At 44.1% G+C, this 24,331-nt stretch overlaps 1 protein-coding gene across 1 annotated transcript; it reads left to right on the top strand.

Annotated features, from left to right (window-relative positions):
* The first annotated feature begins 8,206 nt into the window (after window positions 1-8,206).
* Window positions 8,207-23,926, top strand: IL20RB (interleukin 20 receptor subunit beta). Its single transcript, XM_026080618.1, has 7 exons — window positions 8,207-8,261; window positions 13,553-13,679; window positions 14,461-14,651; window positions 19,379-19,503; window positions 23,027-23,177; window positions 23,484-23,629; window positions 23,801-23,926. The coding sequence occupies exons 1-7, from the start codon at window positions 8,207-8,209 to the stop codon at window positions 23,924-23,926; spliced, it is 921 nt and encodes a 306-aa protein (XP_025936403.1).
* Window positions 23,927-24,331: the final 405 nt, after the last annotated feature.

Genomic DNA, 24,331 nt, shown 5'->3' with positions numbered 1-24,331 from the left:
CTCCAGCTTCCGTACCACCTTCCTCCAGCTCCAGCCTGGCGCCTCAACACGGGCTGTCTGGGAASAGCCACTGGTCTGCTCCCTGCCTTGCTGGGCACCAGGGCTTTCTGGCTGGGGGCGATCGCCTGGGCAAGCTGCCCCCCGCCCCTCCGCAGGCGCTGCTCTCTGGGATTGTGACACCAAGGCAGAAGTGCCAAGCCGGACCTAGCAGTAGTTCTTTACACATGCTGGCAGGTCTGGTCTGGTGGGAAGAGGTCCGGCTGCGGCTCCAAGCACCCCATGAACCTGGGGAGACCCTTACCACATCAGCTCCTCCTTCTCCTTCCCCCTGTTGCTCTTCAGGGCAACCTTCCTTGCCCACTCGCCATGCCGTTCTTTGTAAGTCTCCATCATCTTCAGGGTTGGAGATCAGCTTGTGCAACCCCCGTGCTCAGGTAGGGTCACCTAGAGCACATTGCCTGTTATTGTGTTCAGACAGAATATCTCCTTTTGAATATCTCCAAGGATGGAGACTCCACAACCTCTTTTGGCAACCTCTTCCCGTTCTCTATTACCTTCGCAGTAAGGAAGTTTCTTTATTTTCAGACCGAACTTCCTGTGTTTCAGTTTCAGCTTATTGCCTCTTGTCCTGTCACTGGGCAGCCCTGAAAAAGAGTGTGGCTGCATCATCTTTACATCCTCCCTTCAGATACTTATACACATTGTTAATATTCTCCTTACGTCTTCTCTTCTCTAAACTGAACAGTCCCAGCTCTCTCAGCCTTTCCTCATAAGAGAGATGCTCCAGTCCCTTAATCATAGTTGCCCTTTGCTCCAGTAGCTCCATGTCTCTCTTGTACTGGGGAGCCCAGAACTGGACACAATACTCCTGATGCGACCTCACCAGGGCTGAGTAGAGGGGGAGGATCACCTACCTCAGTCTGCTGGCAACACTCTGCCTAATGCAGCCCAGGATACCATTGGCTTTCTTGGTCACAAGGGCACATTGCTGCCTCATGCTTAACTTGTTGTCCACCAGCACTCCCAGGTCCTTCTCCGCAGAGCTGCTTTCCAGCAGGTCCACCCCCAACCTGTACTGGTGCCTGGGGTTATTCCTCCCTGGGTGCAGGACCCTGCACTTGCCTTTGTTGAACTTCATGAGGTTCCTCTCCACCCAGCTCTCCAGCCTGTCCAGGTCTCTCTGAATGGCAGCACAGCCTTCTGGTTTATTAGCCACTCTTCCCAGTTTTGTATCACCAGTAAACTCGCCGAGGGTGCACTCTGTCCCTTCATGCAGGTCATTGATGAATAAATTGAACAAGATTGGACCCTGTATTGACCCCTGGGGGACACTGCTAGCTACAGACCTCCAACTAGACTTTGTGCCACTGATCAGAACCCTCTGAGCTCTGCCATTCAGCCAGTTCTCAATCCACCTCACTGTCCGCTCATCTAGCCCACATTTCCTGAGCTTGTCTATGAGGATTTTATGGGAAACAGTGTCAAAAGCCTTGCTGAAGTCAAGGTAGACAACATCCACTGTTCTCCCCACATCTACTCAGCCAGTCATTCCATCATAGAAGGCTATCAGGTTGTTTAAGCATGATTTACCCTTTGTGAATCCATGCTGATTGCTCCTAATCACCTCACCTGGGTCCTGGATCTCTGCCTGCCTCTACCAGCATCTGCTTCAGGAAGAGATCTGCAGGCACAGGGGCATTGGCACAATGACCTCGGCCTTGGAGGAACCCACATGGTATGTGTGGGTCCCTGCCAGACCCCCCAGGCCAGAGGCCCTCCTGCAGAGCAGGCGCTGGTTGCCTCAGGGCCCTGGGCTGGCCTGGCTCCCCAGGAAGGGTCAGCTGGGAGCCCCGGTCTTACCTGGCACTGTTTGCTGGAGATGCTGGGCCAGGCAGCCCAGGCATCCAGGAGCAGGAGGAAGGCGGGGCTGAGGCAGAGGAAGCAGCCACTACTCCAGGACAGGAGACACAGCTGTGCTGAGCCAGCCCCATGGTGCCCAGCATGGCAGGGGCTGGGGCCAAGACTTGCAGGCCTTTGTGGCTGCTGTCCCCTCAGGATGCGGACAGGGCTGGAACAGTAAGATCACTGCCATGGCAGTACTGTGAGGCCACCAAGCACATCAGAAATCCTCCAGCAAAGGGGACAGCTTGTTGGGGGGAGGGAGAAGGGGGTGGGGCTGAGCACATATTCTCAGTAGGCAAACACACACACACACACACACACACACACACACACCCCTGTATCTATCTATCTCTCTATATGTACACACACGACTGACCTCACAGATCAGCACAGACAGACAGACACAACACTCACTCAAACACAAACAGCACCAATGGTCTCATCCTGTTCCCCTCTCTGGCTGATCAGGGAGAAGGTCTGTTAGTGGGAAATATATATACAGGCATACCTCGTTTTATTGCACTTCACTTTATTGCACTTCGCAGATATTGCGTTTTTTACAAATTGAAGGTTTGTGGCAGCCCTGTGTTGAGCAAGTCTATTGGCACCATTTTTCCAACAGCATGTGCTCACTTTGTGTCTCTGCATCACATTTTGGTAATTCTCTCAATATTTCAAAATTTTTCATTATTATTATATCTGTTATGGTGATCTGTGATCAGTGATCTTTGATGTTACTATTGGAATTGTTTTGAGGCGCCACGAACCATGCCCATATAAGACGGCGAACTTAATTGATAAATATTGTGTGTGTTCTGACTGCTCCACCGACTGGCCCTTCCCCTATCTCTCTCCCTCTCCTCAGGCTTCCCTATTCCCTGAGACACAACAATATTGAAATTAGGGCAATTAATAACCCTACAATGGCCTCTAAGTGTTCAAGTGAAAGGAAAAGTCACACATCTCTCACTTTAAATCAAAAGCTAGAAATGATGAAGCTTAGTGAGGAAGGCATGTCGAAAGCTGAGACAGGCTGAAAGCTAGGCTTCTTGCACCAAACAGTTAGCCAAGTTGTGAATGCAAAGGAACAGTTCTTGAAGGAAATCCAAAGTGCTACTCCAGTGAACACACAAATGATAAGGAAGCAAAACAGCTTTATTGATAATATGGAGAAAGTTTTAGTGGTCTGGATAGAAGATCAAACCAGCCACAACATTCCCTTAAGCCAAAGCCTAATCCAGAGCAAGGCCCTAACTCTCTTCAATTCTGTGAAGGCTGAGAGAGGTGAGGAAGCTTCAGAAGAAAAGTTTGAAGCTAGCAAAGGTTGGTTCATGAGGTTTAAGGAAAGAAGCTGTCTCCATAACATAAAAGTGCAAGGTGAAGCAGCAAGTGCTGATTAGAAGCTGCAGCAAGTTATCCAGAAGATCTAGCTAAGATAATGGATGAAGGTGGCTACACTAAACAGCAGATTTTTAATGTAGATGAAACAGCCTTCTATTGGAAGAAGATGCCATCTAGGACTTTCATAGCTAGAGAGGAGAAGTCAGTGCTTGGCCTCAAAGGACAGGCTGACTCTGTTAGAGGCTAAGGCAGCTGGTGACTTTGAGTTGAAGCCAATGCTCATTTACCATTCTGAAAATCCTAGGGCCCTTAAGAATTATGCTAATTCTACTCTGCCTGTGCTCTATAAATGGAACAACAAAGCCTGGATGACAGCACATCTGTTTACAACATGGTTTACTGAATATTTTAAGCCCACTGTTGAGACCTACTGCTCAGAAAAAAAGGTTCCTTTCAAAATATTACTGATCATTGACAATGCACCTGGTCACCCAAGAGTTCTAATGGAGATGTACAATGAGATTAATGTTGTTTTCATGCCTGCTAACACAACATCCATTCTGCAGCCCATGGATCAAGGAGTAATTTTGACTTTCCAGTCTTATTATTTAAGAAATACATTTCGTTAGGCTATAGCTGCCATAGATAGTGATTCCTCTGATGGATCTGGGAAAAGTAAAATGAAAACCTTCTGGAAAGGATTCACCATTCTAGATGCCATTAAGAACATTCATGATTCATGGGAGGAGGTCAAAATATCAACATTAACAGGAGTTTGGAAGAAGTTGATTCCAACCCTCATGGATGACTTGGAGGGGTTCAAGACTTCAGTGGAGGAAGTAACTGCAGATGTGGTGGAAACAGCAAGAGAACTAGAGTTAGAAGTAGAGCCTGAAGATGTGACTGAATTGCTGCAATCTCATGATAAAACTTTAATGGATGAGGAGTTGCTACTTATGGATGAACAAAGAAAGTGGTTTCTTGAGATGGAATCTACTCCTGGTGAAGATGCTGTGAATATTATTGAAGTGACAACGAAGGATGTAGAATATTACATAAACTTAGTTGATAAAGCAGTGGCAGGGTTTGAGAGGATTGACTCCAATTTTGAAAGAAGTTCTATTGTGGGTAAAATGCTGTCAAACAGCATTGCATGCTACAGAGAAATCCTTCGTGAAAGGAGGAGTCAATCGATGCAGCAAACTTAACTGCTGTCTTATTTTAAGAAATTGCCACAGTCACCCCAACCTTCAGCAACCACCACCCTGATCAGCCATCAACATCGAGGCAAGACCCTCCATCAACAAAAAGATTACGACTCGCTGAAGGTTTAGATGATGGTTAGCTTTTTTTAGCAATAAAGTATTTTTTAATTAAGGTATGTACATTTTTTTTTAGACATAATGCTATTGCACACTTAATAGACTACAGTATAGTGTAAACAAAACTTTTATATGCACCAGGAAACCAAAAAATTCATGTGACTCGCTTTATTGTGATATTCGTTTTATTGCAGTGGTCTGGAACTGAACCCACAATATCTCTGAGGTATGCCGGTATGCATATGTACAATGTGGATCCCTTCAGTAGACACACAGACTTAGACACTCAGTCTATCCAGTAGCTGGCCCCTGGAACCAGGGTCTCCCCAGCTGCTGGCACCTGGACATACGAGCTCCTGAGGCCTGCAGGCCCACTGCAATTGTTGGTACAGATCCCCACACTCACACACACTCTCTGCTCCCACCAGTAGCTGGCCTTGGACATGCAGTCAGGAAAGATGAGGCTCTTGGGGAAGGCAGGAAACAGGGTATCAACTCCAGACCCTCCACCCGGATATGCTGAGCACAACCAACTTTCCAGGAATGAGGGTGCTCAGGCCTCCAAATCACCTCAGACTTTAGCTTTGATCATTTGCCACTCTGGGGCTCTTACCCAACATCTCCTCTTGCAGCTGGATTCCCCCTCTCTCCTCATATCAGTAAGGCTGTGCTCCTCGCAACAACAGCATCATCTGTGCTGAAAGAAAGCTCCTCATGAGTAAAGGAGAGCAGAACTGGGGTAAGACCAACATGGCTGTCTCCGGTCCCCCAGGTCAGGCTCCTGCCCTCAAACTCCAGCCTAATAAATGCTGGACAGGAACTTGCTCTCTGCTGTCGGGATCCTAGCAGGGATCACAGGGACTCCCCCCAAAATGACCTACCTGGCAGCAAACAGAAGGCAACACAGCCTGATATTTAGCACCAGCCTGAGACTGCTTACAAACACATCTGCCACTGTGCACCAAGCTCAGCCTTGCTCCCCCCAGTCAAAGCCCTGGGTGGTGGTCAGGGACCCCAGCAATGGGCACATCCCTCTGCCAGGGACACCCCAGAGCTCACAAGACCATTGGAGGAACCAAGGTGCTGGCCATGACAATTCCATCCCACTTACCTGGCTGTCCCCAAGGTCGTCCAGGCAGGGAATATCCCTGGCAGTCGGATGCCAGCAGCCGTGGAGCAGTCCTTCTGGGCCAGCTTACCCCAGGCAGCAACAGCCAGCTGCCCAAAGTGTTCCCTGGCGATAGCAAAGGCAAAGCTGGGCCAGCCCAGAAGTTCCCTCGAGTACTTGGCTCTCAGCACGGGGACACTTTGTGCAGATGCATGAAGGGGGCTGGAGCCAAATCTCTCCAGTCAGTGCCAACTGTACTCCTCAGGCCACTCCGGCAGCCCCAGGGCACAGGGATGCTCGAGGAGACATGAAATCACTATGCCCGGGTCTGCCAGGGAGCTGCAGCTCCCAGCGTAAGCAGCAACCCCAGTTCTTCCTTGGGAGGCTCCTCTGCAGCCTGCAGCAGCCAGGGCCCAGGCACGAGCCAGACCGGGCACAGGGCTCAGCCCTGGTCTGCCACCTCCAGCCCCACTACCCCACTGGACTGGCAATGCCACCGCTTCAGTCCATCTCCCCAGTACTGGAGGAAGAGAGAAGTGACTACCAGCCCTCAAGTTAAACATTCCTGTGGCTATCACCATGTCCTTTAATAGGACTCTTTGGTGCTGCAGAAATGCAACTAATAAATCAAGAAGAAAAAGATGATGATGTTACACTCCATCTGACATCAGACTTCTCTCCATGACATCTTAATATATTAGAACCACTATATTTAAAAAGGTGTTGATATTCTCAGCTGTTTCCCTTACTCCCAACCCCGATTTCCTAATCCCAAGCCCCCAGACCCTAAACCTCAACCCCACCCCCAACCCCTAAACACAAAACCTCAGACCCCAAGACCCAGAACCCCAACCCAAAGCCCTAAATCCAACCCTGACCCCCAACCCTCAACCTCAAAGGCCCTGATCCTGAACTCCTAATTCCAAACCCTTAAACCCCCAACTGAAAACCCCAAACCTGGAGTTCCAAACCCCAAAGCCCCAACTCCCAACCCAAAACCCCAATCCCCAGATGAACCCAAACCCAAACTAAAAAATCCCTAACTCAAAGTCCCCAAACTAAAATCAAACTCACAAACCCAAATGCCTGAATTCTCACACTAAATAAGGAAAAGAAAGTGGCAAACATTCACAATTGTATGATATCATGAGGAGGCAATAAAAATTCTTTTTATGATGGTGGTGATGTCTGGAGGACAACAGCCATTTCCAAAGATGTTAGGAACTCCTGAAAGGTGATGAGGGTCACTAATTTATACATTTACACTAGATATATTTGTAAGAGTTTGTACTTTTCCTACATGGCTGAGGGTCTGGAAACCTGTGATTAAAGGAATAGTACTTTTATTTATTTATTTATTTTAAAGAATAAAGATCCTTTAGTTACTAAGAAAATATGGAGTAAACATGTTTTGACAGGTCCCTTTAATGCACCACTGAGAACAGTAGATTTATATTTGGTACTAAAGGGCATGCAAAAGAAGATATTTTTTTAGAAGAAAAAATCTTTTGTCAGGTGGCAAATAGGGGGAAAAAGGAAGTTTTGGAGATATAGTCTCTAATACGTTCCCCCAGAGTGAAAAGCGTTTGGTAGAATTTGGCACTTTTTTCCCCCTTTAGCTGTATGGCCAGAGTTGAGTTTAATTTAAACGGCCTTTTGCAGAACATAAAAGCCTCCATTTGAGCTTGCTCTTTTCCTTGGCCTCTGAAGAAACCAGCTTCACAGGCAGAATGGGTGCTGCTGCAGCAACCTTGGAGCTGGCAAGCGATTTTATGTTTCTGAGCTGTTCTTGGAGCTGCGTTTATGAGCACATGGCTGGCTGGCTGAATAGCCTGTCTTTGCTCAAGAAGCAATATGGAGAGCAACAGACCTTCGAAGATTAGAAAACCTTGGGAATCACATGCCTGCACCAATTCAGATCTGAAAACAAAATGCCCCCTCAACACACACCCAACACAGCTGCCTTAAAAATAACATTTGAAGATAAACCAGAGCATGAACCTCCCTTCTGTCAGCCCAGAGGCATGCCATCCTTCACCAGTCCTTTGTGCAAAGTCTGATGCCACAGGTGTGCTTTGGCAATACTGGGGAGCTTTCCTGGTGCTTAGGTGTCTGGAAGCACCAGGATTTAGCCAGCTTGGGGTCCGAGCAGAAAACTGAGCATTTGCAGCGATATAAACAACATGGCAGTGAATGAATCCTGTTTCCTCCTTATGACTTCATTTAATACATATAATTGCTAATCCAGTGAAACAGGATTATGCTGTCTRGTTGAGCAGTTGCACAGACCTGTAAAGCAATGCTGGAATCAGATTACGCCGGCACTCCCTGTGACTACACCCTTACAAACAATGCATGCGTGTCTTCGGCATCGGCGCAGATGGGCACAGAAGCAACGTTTGCCATACTCCCCTGAAGTCCCCACTTCACTCGCGTCATGGCTAGCTCAGACAGGGCTCCCTGTCTAGGAAGGGGAAATTCAGAGCTGCGCAGCAAGGTATGAACGTGGGAAAAGGCGACAAGTATGAGCAAAATGTCCCTAAAGCTCATCTCCTTTCTCTGCGCTCTGATTGCACCTAATCTCACAGGTAAATGGTTAAAATATCTCCAGCTGACTGAAGTCAGAAGTGCAAGGGGTTGGGGGGAACAAAAAGTGTTTTTTCCTTTCTTTAAACCTGGTTATACAAACTTAAGCCCAATAGTGCAAGATCAAGTGGTCTTGAATTTTAATTCTTCATCTAAAATTAATACTAGAATAAGCAAATGAGAAGGAAAATCCATAAATTCTGTGTTCTACAGGTCAATTCTGAAATCTAAAGGAAAATTTTGTTTTTAAGGAAATGAACTTACTAATACTGTATTTGCAATTCCTCTTTAAATGCTTATCTTTTCAAACACAGGGGATTCCCTACCTGTGGAGTGGATGCAGGGTCAGAAAGGAAGGTTTATAAAGTGTTAGTTATTGGCTCAAAAATATTCACTGATAGTCTCTGCCCTGGGAGGAGGTTGTGCATTTTGCAATCTGCTTCTCCAAGTAAATGCTAGGCTCCAAACATATCTAGAAGGTGTTTGACCTTAGGGGGTCCTGACTATATTTCAGTGTTTTTGAGATAGTCATTCTTCTGGAAAGAAAACATCACTTGCCATTGTGCTCAGATTTTCCTCAGTTATGTCTTTCTAAATGTTCCATCTTAGCTCCTGAATTCAGGTTGTGTCTTGCTCCTTTTTGTTCTCTGCTTCAGAAAAAAATAATTTTATAGCTTCTTTGGCCAGCAAAATATTTTAAATGGATTATTTATAGTTCTTAGTTGCTAGGCAGGCAAACATTGACTCAGCTTCAAGTCAAATGTTCTCTAAAAATTTATTCTGTGCAATGGGGAAGATTGTGACATATTTTTTGAAAGATGACACAAACAGGCAACTATTCTTTAAAGAAATCTGGATTTATTTTTACTGTATTCGTGTTTAATAAGGCCTGGCTAGCTATGTGATGTTTCTGTGCAGGATCCGTGTTGCTCATGTAGCGGCTGTCAGCCTTACTCAGAACTGATATTCATCCAACCTTGTCTTCCACACTGTGACAGACCATGGGAGAGAAAGATGGGATAACTTTCCACCACGCGTTCTCCCATTCCATTGACCTTGACTTGAAACATGAAGATTTATGTCTCCTAGTCTCCTTCATTAGAGCAAAGAACATTTTACAATTGAAGGTTTATGTCTAGAACAGACCCTGTTGTTGCCCAGAGCAGACATCAAGTTAGATCGCAATACGGTTCCTGTCTAGCCTGGGAATCTGAGCTTTGTATCCAGAGTGCTGGGAAGAAAAAGGGGCAAGCTGGTATATGCTAAGATCTTGCCTTATGTAGTCAGTGTGTGCAGCTGGAACATGGATGGGGGTGCTCCCAGAGCCTTCAGGTTAAAGGTGGCCAAAGAGACTGATTAGCATAATTTGCTATTATCATCTTAAAGTGTATGATTCTAGGAGTTCAAGAGGTATGGCCTTTCATTTTTACCACTAGGCTTACAAAGAAATTCCTTTAGCTTTTGGGGGTGTTATAGACATATACTTACTCTATTTTCTTGTCACCAATATTTGGAGTTCACGATTGCCTTGTCAAATACCTCTTTGCTGAAATTTCCTCAAATGCAGAGAAGCAAACCATGCCCTAAGATACAATATGCTGATGACATTGCTGTCCTCCAGATTAGAAAGAGGAGAATAAATGGTACAATGCTAAGAAGTTAAAAGATGACAACGTTTGTTAACACAGCACTAAGGAGGGCGTTCTTAGCCCTGCATATACAATTTTAAGGGGCACACCAGAAAAAGCATAGACAAGGAAAACCACTTCCAACACTACACAACACTGGTCCTGAAACCATTGGTTCTTCTTGCGTTGTTGAGCCCCTGAAAGAAGAGGCTATTATAAACAGAGATAATTTTATTAATTTTTTATGGCATCCTTTACATTTAACAGTAAGTAGTGGTGATAGCAGTGATGAAGTAGCAGTAACTAGTGATGAAGTAGAAGTGATGAAATACTGGCGTGTTTTACATTCACAGAGAAGAAAGGGTATCAAAAACTACCCTAGAGCCATGGAAATTTATCAGTGGAATTTTTAAGCACTTTAAACTGAAAAGTTAGAAAGTCAAATGTACTGGACTTGATCCTGAAGTTGCTTACTTCTATTGTAGAGATTCCTTAACACAAAGAGAAGAAAAAGAGTATCTAAATGAGAAAAGCAAAGTTCAAAAGAAATCACCACCGTTATAAATTGAAACCCATTCTTAGTGTAACAAATTAAATGGAATATATTCCTGATAGGGTAGGAGGTAAAAAATGGTACTTACAGAGAAAATCTGGAAATTTCTTTCTTTTCTTTGAAATCACTGGTGCTGTAATTATAAGAGTCAGTATCCTGACTTGAAAGGCAGTAGTCTGGCTTGTCCTGTGAAGGTTTTATCTATTGCTTGTGAATCCAAAATCATATGGAAGTGGCAGACAGCACTGGGGTAAAAGCCCTCTGGTCCTGTCTGCTCTCTGGGTCCAGTTGTCTCCTGCACTTTAATTGTTTCTTCTCCCTTTAAAATGCATGGGCCAGAGTTAATGGAGTATTTTAATACTGAACCAATGCATTTCACTATTTATAATCAGTGCCTTCCCTGTGTAAATGGCAAAGGATTGCATTCAGCTTGTCTTCTCTCCCAGTGTTAATTTGCTTACAATTTTTTGTGAGCTGTTGCAAGAGATGGACTGTTGGGAAACAAGAATATTATATATTTGCTTGGATATGGCACAGGATTGTGTTACCTCTGGATCAACAGTATTTTGGAAGAGCATGAACTTCTCTTCTGGGACCCAGGCAGAATGAAGGGAGGTGCATTATTGCTTTTATTGGTCAACAGCATTGAAGAATATCTTATTTGAGGGATGCAGTTCTCTTTGTCTGAATACAGATGTCCAAACTAGGACACCATTTGTTTGAACTATTTGAACTACATGGCCATAACACTATAACCCCGTCTTATCTGCAGTGCTGGAAACTTAGCTTTCTGACACTGTAGCACAGATACTCAATGGCACTGAATGAATAGTTGCTGTGTGCTACAGCTTCCACTGGAGAGTTCAGAAGTAGGTGGCCCTGTACAAACTGGCAAATATGTTCTGTGTACAACACAACTGATTATTAACTTTTTTATATATTTTTTCTTTTTTGGAGAAGAGATCTTCCCAGTAGCAGTCTGTGGCTATCCCAAGACTATAGCAATAAGAAAAGAAGCTTAAAACTGTGATCTCTTTTTTTATAGAGATACATACACCATCACTAGACCCTGAGTTTTTTCCTAATGAAAGGAAAAAAAGAAACCATAGTGGCTTTTGTGGTTCAGGTAAGTGAGGTGACAGGTCTGTGCCAACAGTTTGTCAGCAAACCAGGAAAATTGTGTACTAATCTAAGCGTATCCAGGAAATGAAGATAAGTCTTGACCAGATGAAAAATGATCTTTTGGCCATTAAAAGGTAGATCTCCAAATTCAGAACTATCCTATTCTTTTAAAATTGGTTTATAGACAATTTAATTAAGATAGGGTTCAGGACTCTTGAATACAAAAATATATATATACCAAAAGGTCCTAAAGTCAAGAACTTGAAAATTAGGAAACATCTCAGTGCAAATCACCTCTGTTCAGACCTGGAACATCATTTTGTGTGCATGAGTCATGTGGAAAAAATAGTGTCTGGTCATGTAACGAAAGTTTATTACATAATGCACACACTTATGGATGTTGTCTCCAAAAATTGATCTGGGACCCAAGATTTCATGGAAAAGTACTGACAAGTGACCTCGATGTCAAGAACTGTGGAGAGCTGAACAAGGGACCAAATGGGTATTTGAGCTGCAGAGTTAAGATCAAAAAAGAGTTTGTTTATTTTTTAAAAAAAAGTCTTTTGGAAACAAAAAGTGCCTTGACAATAGTATTGACCCCAACCAGACAGAAGCGACAGAACTTTTAATAAGGCATACAGTGATTATTCTGCTGTCTAAACAGCAAGGAAGAAAACAACTTGTCTCAGAGATCTCTGCAGCTCAGTTTAAAGAGCAACTGAACATTATGTCAACAGATCCACGTCAAAGAATCATAAGAGTTGGATCAGTTCTCTCCAGAACATTAATGACTTTATAAAGACATGAATATGAGGGATATTCTAAGGACAGAAAGATGACAGGCATTGTGCCAGTCCCTTAAAAGAATAATCACTATGAAAATACTGATTATGGGCCTGTCAACCTAGATTTGATCCTGGGTAGGACAACTGACATTAACTGGTTAACTCTGTCAGTATAGCTTAAAAGAAGGCACCTTATTTTAATGCCAGCTAGGGATTAATGGAACCTGGACCTTGTTAAGTGAAATGGACATGATTTTTTTAAAGTTTGAATGCTAAAGGTAATAATCTTGTTGCAACAGACATATATTATGCTAGAGTAGTTACCTTGTTCCTAGGAGGGTGTTGAAATGACCACTGCTACACTGGGTTGGTAGGAATCACTCCATTCCTCTCTCCCTCTGTCTCAAAGGTCCTTTGTACCTTGGGAACTATTTCCTGCTGAGCAGAAAGTAATTTTCTCTGGACCAGAAAGTTGCAGAACAGATAGAAGGCTGTTCCCATAGTATAGAGAATGCTCACCTGGGGAATCCTGCCTTCTGCACTTTTCTCCCTAAACTCCTAATGTTTTTTCATTAAGATGTCATAGGATAAAATCCATAAACCACACTGTAGGCACCATCCCAAACCTAGGAGTCCCTGATTCCAGAGAGTAACATAATAGCTTCAGTCATAATTCGTTGATTAAGTTTATCCAAGAGACCATTAAGAAGTACTTTGATTACAATCTACAAGCACTTACATTATTAGAATCCTGCAATAGGAAAAAACGTGTACTTGAGCCAGGATCTTCTTCTGCAGAGCCTAGTCAAGCTTGGAAAGAAATTGCACATTTTTAACCGTGAGGTAAATGGTCCTTTGGAACAGTTTATTGTGCACAACAGAGTATCTCTTTTACCTGACTTCATTAAATCAGATTAGATGGCTTTCTAAAAGCTTGACCTTTGCACATTGTTTTACTGGTATAATGAAAAAGTCTGAAATAATGGAAATGTATGCTTTCCCTTTCTGTAAGCAGTGCCAGCCTAACTGCTCTGTCATTTGCTCTTTGGTTGTCATTTCCCCTTCTTTGTAAAATACATCCAAACACTGAAGTCACAGTAAAGAAATGAGCAGTGTGCATTTCTAATGCAAAACACAGTTTTGCAGAATTCATCTAAGCTTACATTCTTATACCTTCTTTTTCTTTCTTTTGCTGGGAATTCTAGATGAAGATGCTTTGCTGTCAGCACCTCAGAATATCTCTATTATTTCTACCAACATGAAACATTTCTTAACTTGGAGTCCTGTGACCATCCAAGGAGAAACTGTGAGATACTCCGTCGAGTTTCAGGGGTAACTTCCAGCTGCTTTTTTTCTTCTTTGCTCTTTGAACTGTTTAGTTAGACTTAAAATGCTGTGTTGCTTATATGTCTTGAACACTACTCAGTTCACAGGTCTAAGAGAAGTTTGATATTTCATCATTGTTAATCACAAGTGGGAAAAAAAAACACTTTTTGGTCTAATTCTGAGATCATTCTGAGGTCATGTCTTATCAATAACTGACTGTTAATAGATACTTGAGTAATCCACTATGTGCATTAAGCCCATACATGAAAGTTGTCTCTGACCAAAGAACTCAAAAGCTAAGAAGATAACCAATAGGTTACTTAGAGGAGGAAAGAGAAAGCATTTGAGATTTATTCAGTGTTAATCTTTTAATCATTTTACAGACATGAATATCTCTTAGGAAAATGTAGGAGGCTTCTGGAGCATCTTGAGCTACGACTTGGATCACAACATGGCTTCTTTGGGACTCTGGTTTACCAAAGATGACCAAGTCAAGTGAGGGGGCAGGATCTGGTACATAAACACTGGGTTGAATATTCCCACTTCCCAGAGTAACGTGCTGCATTTGGCTCATGGACAAGCCTGCTTAGGAGATTATCTCTAGATAATGTCTAGAGCACACTCATGTTGGTTTCATACACTCCTGGTACTCCAGCCCCACTGTATCCCTGTACTGGTTTTACCTGGAAAGAACCAGCAAGCAGTCTTAGCCCAGGTCGTAGGAGATGTCATAGAGATATCCTCTGTCACTGTCTTTGTTGCCTGTCTGCTCTTTTCCTCTCCCCAGGGAGTATGAACGAGAGTATGCCAATGAGAGCTGGATCCCCATCTGTGAGTGTTCACTCATCACAGCTACAGTGTGTAACATCACAGAGGATATCTCAGCCACTGTGCCCTACAACCTGCGTGTGAGGGCAGACATTGGCACTCGAAGATCAGAGTGGGGCACCCTGAAAGGTTTCTTCAATCGCATCACAAGTAAGTCCTGCCATTTGGGTTGTGCTACATCAGTTGTGTATTTGTCAGAGTGCTCTGTTCAGTGTTGAGGGATTGCACATGTGCATGTTTGTATGGTGTGCATGTGACATGAAGCCTATAAATGAGCAGAGCATGTTCTACACACTCAGTTTCTCTCATGCCAAGTTGGGATATTTCACTCAAGCAGCCACACTGTGTTCTTGGATATGAGCTTCCTCCTGAGACAGGGCAATATTTCCCAGGGCTTTAAGTTTAAGGGCTTCAAAGAAAGGTGGGAACACCCTAGGCATTTCTCTTGGCAGGTTGACCAGTCTTGCTCCTGATTTCAAGAAGTCCTCATCAATCAGGCTTGCTATCAATGCTCCATCTAAAGTCTCTTCTGAGGAAGAAACAAAACACCTCACATGACCATGGGTCCAGGATCTATTCCTAGAGAAACTCTTTCTCTAGAAAACAGCCACATCTTCCTCTGCTGGCCTCACGCTGTCCCAGAAATCTAGCTCCCTTCTTGATATGATTCCCTCCTCCTATGTCATCAGATATATGAAGTAACCTCAAAAGAGGAGAGAAAAACAGAAGCCATGGCATTGCCACAATCCTAACAATGCAGGCTATTTTCTCCATACCCCTCCATCTCTTGCAAAGTTGAGGACCAGCTCAACCCAAGGATCATGTCAGCACGTAAAATCAGCGTACTGTCTACTTCCAGTATTTCTCTGTAATCATCCTCTCTCTGCCTTGCCATCAACTGCTTTCAGCAATAAAAACCTCTCCTGAGGTCACTATTAGCGGGCAGTTCTCAATCTGGGATGGGCAGCAGTCATCAGCTTTAGCCAGGGATGAAACTGCCTGTCCAAGGCCAAAGTGGACCCCATCTGAAACCTTCATGGGTCATTGGAAGTTACCTACTAACTCATGAGGGAGCAGTCCTCAGTCATACAGAGCCCTTAGTCAAAGCAGCACCATCAGAAGTGCTACATAAGATGGTGAGTGTGCCTGCTGGTGTGGAACTGTTTCCCTAGAGGGCAGTTTTAATGAATAATCTTTTCCTTTTCCAGTTGCTATGGTAGCATGGAGTTGAGCCACAGATCAGACTGTTAAGCAGAGATAGGGAAAGGATATTCCTTAGCTTGACCCTCTTCATGAATGAGGGCAGCAACTTTCTCATTCTCCCTCTTTCCCCAATGAGCTTTCAGAAGGGGACTGTCTTTTTGCCTAAACGATAAACCACAATTTTGACATAGATGGAAGCTGCAGATGGCATCAGGTCCTTCCCTAGATCCTATAAGTACGAGACTACCATGCTGGTGATTACGCTCATCCCAAGTCCTGGACTATTCATTCACTGGTAGCTGTGCTGCTTCAGTCTTCATGAGTTCAATCAGAATTCCCTGTAAAGCATATGATTTAAAAGTCAGCTGATATAGTAGGAAAATCTGTCTTTTCATCATGCCCCATCTGGCAGAGTGGATTATATGACAAGTGGCCATGAAGGACCCTAGCCAGGCTTCTGAAGGCTCCTACAGCTTAGATCACAGATGCAACAGACTCCACCATTCTGGGACCTTGCAACTTTTATTGCAAATTATCAGGTCCTAGTAATGGGCTACAGACACCAGTTCTTCAAATGATTCTCAGTTTTAGAATAACCCCATAGTGCTGGCACTGGCTGGAGCTGAGGCGGTCTGGTATCTTGCTTTTCTCTGCAAGCAGTTCTGTATTTTCAACACCAGGTCGCTGTGTACCTGCAAGGTACAGCATTGCTTAAAAACAAGCAGCAGATTGTGGAAGAACTTTCATACAGGGAATTCCATCTCCCAACTGCTGAAACCATCAACATCTTTAAAAGACTTGAACTGTAGCTTTGAGTAGTTCTCATTCTGGTCACCAAAAGAAAGCTGATATGTTGCACATATGTGCATCAGTGTCCCAGCTCCTCATCACTCAAGCTGTTCACCAGCTCAGGCTCACAACCCATTCCCTTCAGCTTGTATCCTCATTATCTCTGCTGTAGTCTGATCCTAACTCTACATGGCAACCCCACCCTTAAGTCAGCACTGAGGAATGTGTGTGGCATGGCGAGGCACTTTCTTTCCTGACTGGAATTTCAGTCCTCCCCTCACTTTGAGAGCAGGCTATCCAGAATCCACCTGGCTTAGGACTATAGCAAACTTGGATCCTAGTTACTAGGTGGGAATATCAGACAGGTACAGTCTCTAGGTCATGTTCAGGCTTGTTTTCAGTCAGAGCGCATCTCAGTGCCTAGGGCTGCTTCTGAAAATAGGAAGAACCACAGAAAGGGAAGACCCCGTCAAACTGCTGTGGACCTGTTTGGCCACATTCAGCAATGTAATAGCTGTTGTCAGCAGTGCCACACACCCACTAGGCACCTTGGATAGCAGGCACACTTTGTCTGTGTATTTCAATGAGTCAGAACCTTTGAGGGAGACTCACTTGTCCATTCATTTTCATGGTAGAGATCTCCAGTAAAGATAGCCTGATGGATTCTGCACAGTGTCAAGACTCATTTGTGAGATCTGTTGAGTGACCACTTGGAGTTACCTCTACACCTTTCCCCAATGCTAAGCCATCACCAAGGCTTCCTGCTGCAGTGAAGTATTTGACAACATAATCCTCTAGTCACTGTTTTAGAGACCTCAATACATTCCTTTGGCTAAGCAATGAGAGTTCAGAGGATATGGCTTGCAGTCAGGTACAATGTGAATGTGCATACATGTACAGACATCTGAAGGAGAAAAAAGTCGGTGCAAGTTCTTATAGATGTATTGTCCCCTATGCATATTTACTGCTCCCTTTCCTTTGCCTGCTTTGGTGTCCCTTAGGAAATACAGCATTCTGAGACTGACAGGTACTAAGGAATTCAAGGCACAGCCCACAAGTTATACTACACTGCATATTTGGCTCATGGAGGGACAGGGCATCAGCTGTTCCCACAGTACTTCTAGACCAAAAAAGCCCTCTAGTCTCAAAGCCTTAGGTGTAAACTTAAGGGTGTACATGAAAAACATTTCAAAGATCTTTCTAAAAATAATAATTTTGTCAATATTACTTCCTCTTTATCAACATTCAGATAGCTACTTGGTAGCCAGGATGCCAGCACAGGAGGTAAATATTAAATGATCCTCTTTGGTGAATATTTGCATCTTGCAGTGTCCAGTTGTTAATAAATCAGCCCAATTTTTTTAAAACTCAAAATGGCATTATCACTTTTTTTTTGAGGGATCATTATGTTAATCAGATTCATTTTAAAGCAGGAAATAGTTCTCCTGGTCTCCCGTTTGTGGAACACTCATTGTGAACATACTTTATGTATTTTCATATTCCTCAATATTAATGTCAATTCACCGCACACAAGAGTAAATCCTATTAAGTACTTCTGTATGTTCTTTTCATACATTGCTCTCCTCCTTTTGTTGAAAACAAGGTTGAAGCCAGTTTCAACTATGACAGAATGGTATGAAATGGCATAGATAAGTATATTAGTGCAAATATGATCTCTGTGCTGCCCTGATTCCCGATTCACAAATGTACACTGTGTAGTTTGAGCCATGTTTGGTTAATTCTGATTTCTGTAATATTCCTCACAGCATAATCCCAGACCGCTCCAAACTTTGAATATTGAAGTAAGTGTGAAGCAAGTCATGCATACAGTGAAAAAAACATAAGTCACAGATGGTCAGCAGACCAGTTCTATCCAAAATCATGTAGACACTGGAAGGAAATCCAGGATTCATGTGAACTGAATAAATTCAGCTGGACTCCATAAGCCAGGTCATTAAGAACACATGCAATAGCAATACTATGGAGAGATTTGTAGCTTTTAACCTTAAGTGAGCCTCAAGCCTTTAACTGGTCCCCACATGGGCTCAGAGCTGTGTGGGTGAAATGTGAGGCGCTGTCAAGCCCTTGCCTCCCCATCTCTGTGTAAGGTCAGCAGCCTGAAAATCCCCAGCTTGTTCAGTGAGCAGAGCACACTACCAAATATTCTACTGCTGCAAGCAGGCTCATTTCTCCTTCTGACAGGCAGATTTAGAGCAGCTCTCAGCTGCAGAAGTTTTGGAAAAATGTAACCCAGAAACTGGTTGAATAGCTTTCCCCCCCCCCAACCCTTTCCTGGGGTTCTCCTTTCTCAGATAGGAACATTGAACTCTGATTATCCTTGAGGCTTGTGTTGCTTTCTCCTTCATCTTTGAGTTACTGCCAAAATTTCCATGAAGGAGCAGCTGTTTCCACAGCTCCTACTCTGTGTCTTAGTGCTAAGCTAATGCCCAGGAGCAGAACTGGCCTGATCCAGTGTCTCAATTTCTGGTGGCCCAACTGGTTCTGCTGCTGTAGATCACATGGGACCCTTGGGCCAGACAGGTCCCTCCACTGGAGAATATTCAAAACCTTTCAAGTCTGTGCAACACAGCTATTGCCAAACAACATCACAACACAGTCATGATCCTCCTCCTGTTCAATATCTAGACATACTGGGAAGAAGGCAGAAGAATTTCTGCCCCACTGAAGCAATCAGCTGTTATTTCAGATTGATATGTTACTGTGCTCATGGTGGCAGCTGAAGGACAGCAATAGCAAGGAACTTCCCTTCCTCTTCTAGCTAGAAAAAGGGAGGGTTTTTTTGTTTGGTTGTTGTTGTTTTTGTTTGTTTTGTTTTTTTAAGAATTGTCTCTGCCATGATAATGGTGCGCTCTCTGTGTTGGCAGCTTACCTGACCCCACCTCTGATGAAGATCATAGCAGATGGGTATCATTTACTAGTGGAGCTGGAAGACATGGGGCCTGCCTTTCAGTTCTGTGTTCTCTATTGGAAGAAGGGCCAGGAGAGTAGGGTAAGTTTTATCCTTGGGTTTTGGGTGAGGACAGAGACTCCACATGACTTAGAGTGAGACCACACAGACATTGTCCAGGGGCTGTTTTCTATTCCACGCTGCAACAAGTGGATCATGGCAGTCACTGTTACACAATACTGGAGGATCTGCACAGAGTCAGGGTCTGCAGTATTCCTCTGCATACACCAGTATGTTGTTCTCATTCCTGTGGAGAAGCCTGTCTGCTCTTTCCACATTCTGTCTTCTTGGAAGGGGAATCCCACAGGGAACCTCAGCAATTAAAATAAACCAAAACAGAAGTCATGGACTGAAGGTGCTTATGCTGACTTTCTTCTCAGAAATCCTTTGGTTTACTTGGACCTAGATTAAGATGTCACATTGGAGGTGCTGACAAAGGTTTGTCAGGAGTCTCTTGTAAAATACAACTGCCCAATGAGAATGAGCTGTAATGTACTTGCTGAGGGTACTGATTATACCCAGGTAAAAATTAATACTGACAATTTGCATTCCTTTCAGGTACTTCCATTTTTACTAGACTCCAAGAATTTTTTCTCTTGGGAACTTCATGTTTCCACAGCACCTAATAACATAAAAATATAAATTCAGCCATATCAAATCAGATCACAGGTCTGTACAATCCAGTATTTTCTTTTTCTTCCAGGGGCTAATGGAGATGACCAGAGAAGCAAATAAGAACAGGATCTGTGTACAATCACACTTAGATTAGTTTCTCAAGCTTCAGAAACAGCTGCAGGGAATTCCTGAGCCAGAACTAGTGCCTTTAATGTTCTGGTTTTGAAGCCATGTGAACTTAGCATGTATAGCTTCCTGTAGTAAGGAGTTCTGCAGCTTAATTAAATGTTGTGCCACATAAATCTTAATTTAGAAAAGAGGAAGTTATTCCCTGCTCACTTTCCCCACTGCACCAGTAATTGTGTTCACTGTCTCTTTCCAAGTCAAGGACTCCTAGTCTATTTAGCTGTACCCCATAGGAGCCTTTCTATCCTTCCAGTTCTTCTTGCCATACTTCTGTGCCTTTACTAAGGTGGAAAGGGACTATACCTGCACAGTTCAAGGCACAGGAGCATTATGTATTTGTACTACAGAACAAAACAAGTCTTCATGCTCTTTTCTTTTCCCAGCAGTTGTTAACATTTGTGACCACCACATCGCTGACACTTTTATAAAGCTTCTTGTTTGAACCTCAAGCTCCTGTCCCTGACTGGGATGCTCCACTAATGTCTATTGAATGTGTAAAAAATGAAGGAGAAAAATTCCAGTGAACATCATCTCAAATTTATCTGTGCTGAATCTCATTTATCATTTTATTATAAGGTCCTCCTGCAGTTATTCACAGTTGGCTGTCATCTTTAGTACTCTGATGTGTTTTTTAGTATTGTTGGCATGTTTCAGTCTTCACCCTTCTAGATCACTCTTCTAACATTTTGGTGAGCGCAGATCCACATGGGTCTCCACCATAACCTCCTAAAGTATACCCTTTGTATCCTATATTTTAGCTAGCAATTTAACCATACAAAAGACTTCCTTCTGTCAGGGAGCAGCAAGAAGCAGGGCTGTTCACTAAGGACAGGCAAGCCAGGATCCAAGGGGGAGCCCAACACAGGCAGTGCCCTCCTTAATAGGGCGCAGACCTATAGGGTCTGACCACAGCAGGCAGAACCAAATGCTCATAGCAGGATCCATCAACCACCCCAGAGCAGGCAAGCAGTGAACCAGGCCCAGGGTCCATCCAGGGAACCCAGTCAGGAGCCAGAGGATTCAGGGCCAGAGACAGGACTGGAGACAAAGCTGCAATGTACTTGCCAGGGGCTCATCCAGGAGACCAGCCATCTACAACATAGGTCCAAGGTTCATCCAGAAGACAGGGCTAGAGACCAGCACTCCTATGGCATAACTCAGGAAGAGACTAAAGCCTCTGGGCTGAGCTTAAATAGGGTTCCTGGGTCATGGGCAGGGTGGTGGTGGTAGTGGGGCAGCCCAGCTGGGGCTGGTCAGGGCAATCACAGCCTAATCAGTGCACATAGGGCCCTGATGCCTTCTTATTCCATGGTTGTTAACTTAATAGCCTTTTGAAAGGGGCTTTCTTGACAACCTTTTGGAAATCCAAGTAAACCATATCAACCACGTGTCTCCTGTCCATGTGCTCTAGAAGGAAACCTATAGGCTTGTAGCTGACTTTCTTTTACGAATACATATTAGCTTTTTCCCAATATGTGATATTTATCCCCATGAACATTAATTCCAGACTTCTGAATACTTTCTATCAACTGGACAGTCATAAACATCAGTTTTACCGTTCAGTACTTGTCCGGATGTCTCCTGAGATCCTTTTTTTTTTTTAATAAATGTCATATTTGACACCCCTTATTTCAGTTTTTTCAAGAGGTTATGCACCCCAGCTAGTAATTGATCTGATTTTGTCCTTGAAGTCTTTTCAAACCCAACGACCTCAAGATCACCCTTTTGTGGAGGAGGATATTTTGATGGAGAGAAGGACTTGCTCTTCCAGGAGGGCCCTGCTGGCTAGTTGGTGGTGTCTGCATGCATATGATGCTGAAAGCTCATGAGGCCTTCTGTCAGCATAGGCTTTGTATCTGCAACACAGAATTAGGAGCAACTGGCTGAGTGTTACCTGTCCTCCCTTCATGACTGGGCAGACTAGAAATAGCAACTTCATCTTGCTAGCAGTTAATGGAGCCCTTTTTATTGCAAGATAACCATGTTCCAGTGTTCATACACTGCTTATGGTGCACTAGAGCATGTTACAGTTGTACATGCCAGATTCTGAGGGGCAGGAGTGAGGGAATGTGTATAAGGACATCATCCACATGAAAGAAGCTCCCTTATGCTTCCCTCCCAGCCTGTCAGGAACCAGATGTGTGAAGAAAGTACAAATGAGGGACAGAGAAAATATACAGTGCTGTGGGACATCACAGCATTGTACAGCTGAACAAATGGAGAGGCTTCAAACAGCTGCAGCAGCAGGACACTGGGGGTGCAAAATCTGACATGGTACTGAGATCTATCTGCTGCTCTCACTTGCTCCTCCTTAGTCCATCCCTTCCCCTCTTTGTGCTTCAAAATCACAGAAAAGCTTCAGCACCCCTAGAATAGCAGCACTGGTAGCACGGGCATGATATTTGCATCCCAACAGAAACTCTGATTCCAGACCAATCATCCAGCCCTTTCGCCAGGGGAGCAGGTCATGGTCTAATATTGTGGCCCAACACCATCATGAAGCCTCTTCGGTTCATAGTTCTTTCCTTCCATCCCCTCCTACCCTTCCAGACAAGTGTGGTCACTTCACTTTACCATGCTTTATGGCCTGCTGCTTTTCCTTTCTCTTCTTTTATTCACACAATCTACTCTGACATCTGCTGCTCCTATTATTTTCCTGTCTTTTCTCCTAGTAATGTCTAGGCTAGCATTGATGGTGGGACCCCTGCACTCAGTTAGACCCTTACTCTAAGTTCTGATGCTCTTTCTCCTGGGCCTGTTGCAGATGCAGCAGAAGATGGTGAAAGAGATCAGCTCCACGCTTCACCTGGACACCATGGAGGCAGGAACTGACTATTGTGTAAAAGCTCAGACATATGTAGAGGCCATCAACAGAAGCAGCAACTTCAGCCAGATGCAGTGCGTGAGGGCACAAGGTAACAGCCAGCTTTCCTTTCTGTTCCCCCAGTGTAGTCACACCCAAGCAGGACACCCCAGCAGCTCAGCTCTCTTCTTTTTGCTTCCACCTAATGTCTCCTGTCTTGTTTGCAAGTACACTGCCCCATTTGTTCCTTGGGAGAGGTAAAAAAGGTGCACTGGCACTGAAGTCCTTCCCTGGTGTGCGCGCAGTGAATCTCACCAGGGTGAGTGAGAAGAGCAGTCCCAGAGGGATCAGTCTGACAGCACTGAGTGGTTTGTCCTCACAGATTCTCTGAGAAGTTTTCTCCTTCTGTTGTCTCTAGGTGGCAGATCCATGTGGCTTGTTACTGCCCTCATTTCCTCTGCCAGCTTTGCTGTGGCTGCTTTGACCCTGCCTTTCCTCGCCTGGAAAACAAGTAAAATCTTTCAGTATTCCTGCTGCCCCATTGTTGTCCTGCCAGACACACTGGTAATTTTTTTGATTTGCCTGTTGCTACTAGGGGGCTGGGTCCTGAGCACCAGGTCTCTGGGCAGTTGTGGCAGGCAAGATAGGAGGAACAGTTCTGGGGGGCAGGTAGAAGAAAGGCAGACAAGCTTGCCAGTCTGAAAGTGTTTGAATATGAGTGCACTTGTTTTACAGAAAGTATCAGAGCCCTCCACGCAGCTGATACTGTGTGGGAGTGAAGAAGCTGAACACTGTGATCTGATGGTGCATGTGATGCCCTCAGAAGAGGTTCTTCGACTGTGGATTCAAGAAACACTTTAGAACAGACCAGAAAAAAAAAAAAAAAACTGATACTGTGGAAACATATCTTCTAAACAGGTCTGGCAGATTGTGCCTCAGCAGTTTTCCTCACAGTACCAATAAGTAATGTTTGTTTTCTTTGTGTCTAAAATATGCTGAAAACTAAAGGTGTTGTGTGTGAGCATGTGGTCTTGGTTGCTACTGTCGTCCTCTTTGTAACATCTTCATCCATCAACAAAAGCAAGTAAAGGCTACAGATGACAACTACTAGTTTCTGTACTTTCCCTTCATATCCATAGTGATGACCAGACATCTTCTGAGTGTCCTCACTGGTAAAGATGGGTATTAGGATCTTTTGTCCCTTGTCTGAGGACACATATCCTGAGCTTCCCCACTCATCCCAAAAGGGCATGATATGAGGAAGGC

The sequence above is a fragment of the Apteryx rowi genome, unplaced genomic scaffold (assembly GCF_003343035.1).
Source record: "Apteryx rowi isolate R43461 unplaced genomic scaffold, aptRow1 scaffold_527, whole genome shotgun sequence".
Taxonomy (NCBI): Eukaryota; Metazoa; Chordata; class Aves; order Apterygiformes; family Apterygidae; genus Apteryx; species Apteryx rowi.
The sequence above is the reverse complement of the archived record's forward strand: the minus strand, read 5'-3'. Positions and strand labels throughout refer to the sequence as shown.

Bases quoted from the DNA above. Each gene is read 5' to 3' on its own strand.
- IL20RB (XM_026080618.1), top strand. From the start codon at position 8,207: ATGTCCCTAAAGCTCATCTCCTTTCTCTGCGCTCTGATTGCACCTAAT. The intron at 13,680-14,460 runs GTAACTTCCAGC...TCCTCTCCCCAG, and splicing joins TACTCCGTCGAGTTTCAGGG to GGAGTATGAACGAGAGTATG. The intron at 23,178-23,483 runs GTAACAGCCAGC...TGTTGTCTCTAG, and splicing joins GCAGTGCGTGAGGGCACAAG to GTGGCAGATCCATGTGGCTT.